General features: G+C 45.6%; 1 protein-coding gene across 1 annotated transcript; it reads left to right on the top strand.

The window, feature by feature from the left end:
• Positions 1–138: 138 nt before the first annotated feature.
• T265_16315 (hypothetical protein) lies at positions 139–324 on the top strand (the record flags this gene model as incomplete). Its single annotated transcript, XM_009179920.1, has 1 exon — positions 139–324. A coding segment is annotated over one exon (186 nt), but the record flags the coding sequence as incomplete, so codon positions are not given.
• Positions 325–436: the final 112 nt, after the last annotated feature.

Genomic DNA, 436 nt, shown 5'->3' with positions numbered 1-436 from the left:
TCCATTCCACACAGCCATCTATACACTGGAACGAATCTGGGTATTACGTGTGTCGCCAAGTTGCCTGATATCTGGGATGAGGAGACAACAGTGGCAAGTATAACTGTATGCTCAACGGACCTGAATAGAACAAGTGCAATGAATAGAACCGAAACGAACATTCAAGTCTTGGTGAACGCATGTGCGAAAGTTCTGAAAACGAAAGAGACGGACGGGCAGGAGAGACCATCGGAGATCAGTGTTGCTGCATCCTACCGGTTGACTGAAGATGAGCCGAATCCCATATTGATGTGCTACCAAAGACAAGGCGAAAGCGCACCACACGTGAGTAGAAATGTTTTATTGCATTTATTCACCTAGCATATAAAACGTGAAGCTTTTCTAGTTGGTTGATATTTCGAGTTGGTGAGTAATCGTCCACCGGACATCTGAGCGC

Source organism: Opisthorchis viverrini (assembly GCF_000715545.1).
Source record: "Opisthorchis viverrini unplaced genomic scaffold scaffold25056, whole genome shotgun sequence".
Lineage (NCBI taxonomy): Eukaryota > Metazoa > Platyhelminthes > Trematoda > Opisthorchiida > Opisthorchiidae > Opisthorchis > Opisthorchis viverrini.
Note: the sequence above shows the minus strand (reverse complement) of the source record. Positions and strands in the feature narration are given on the sequence as shown.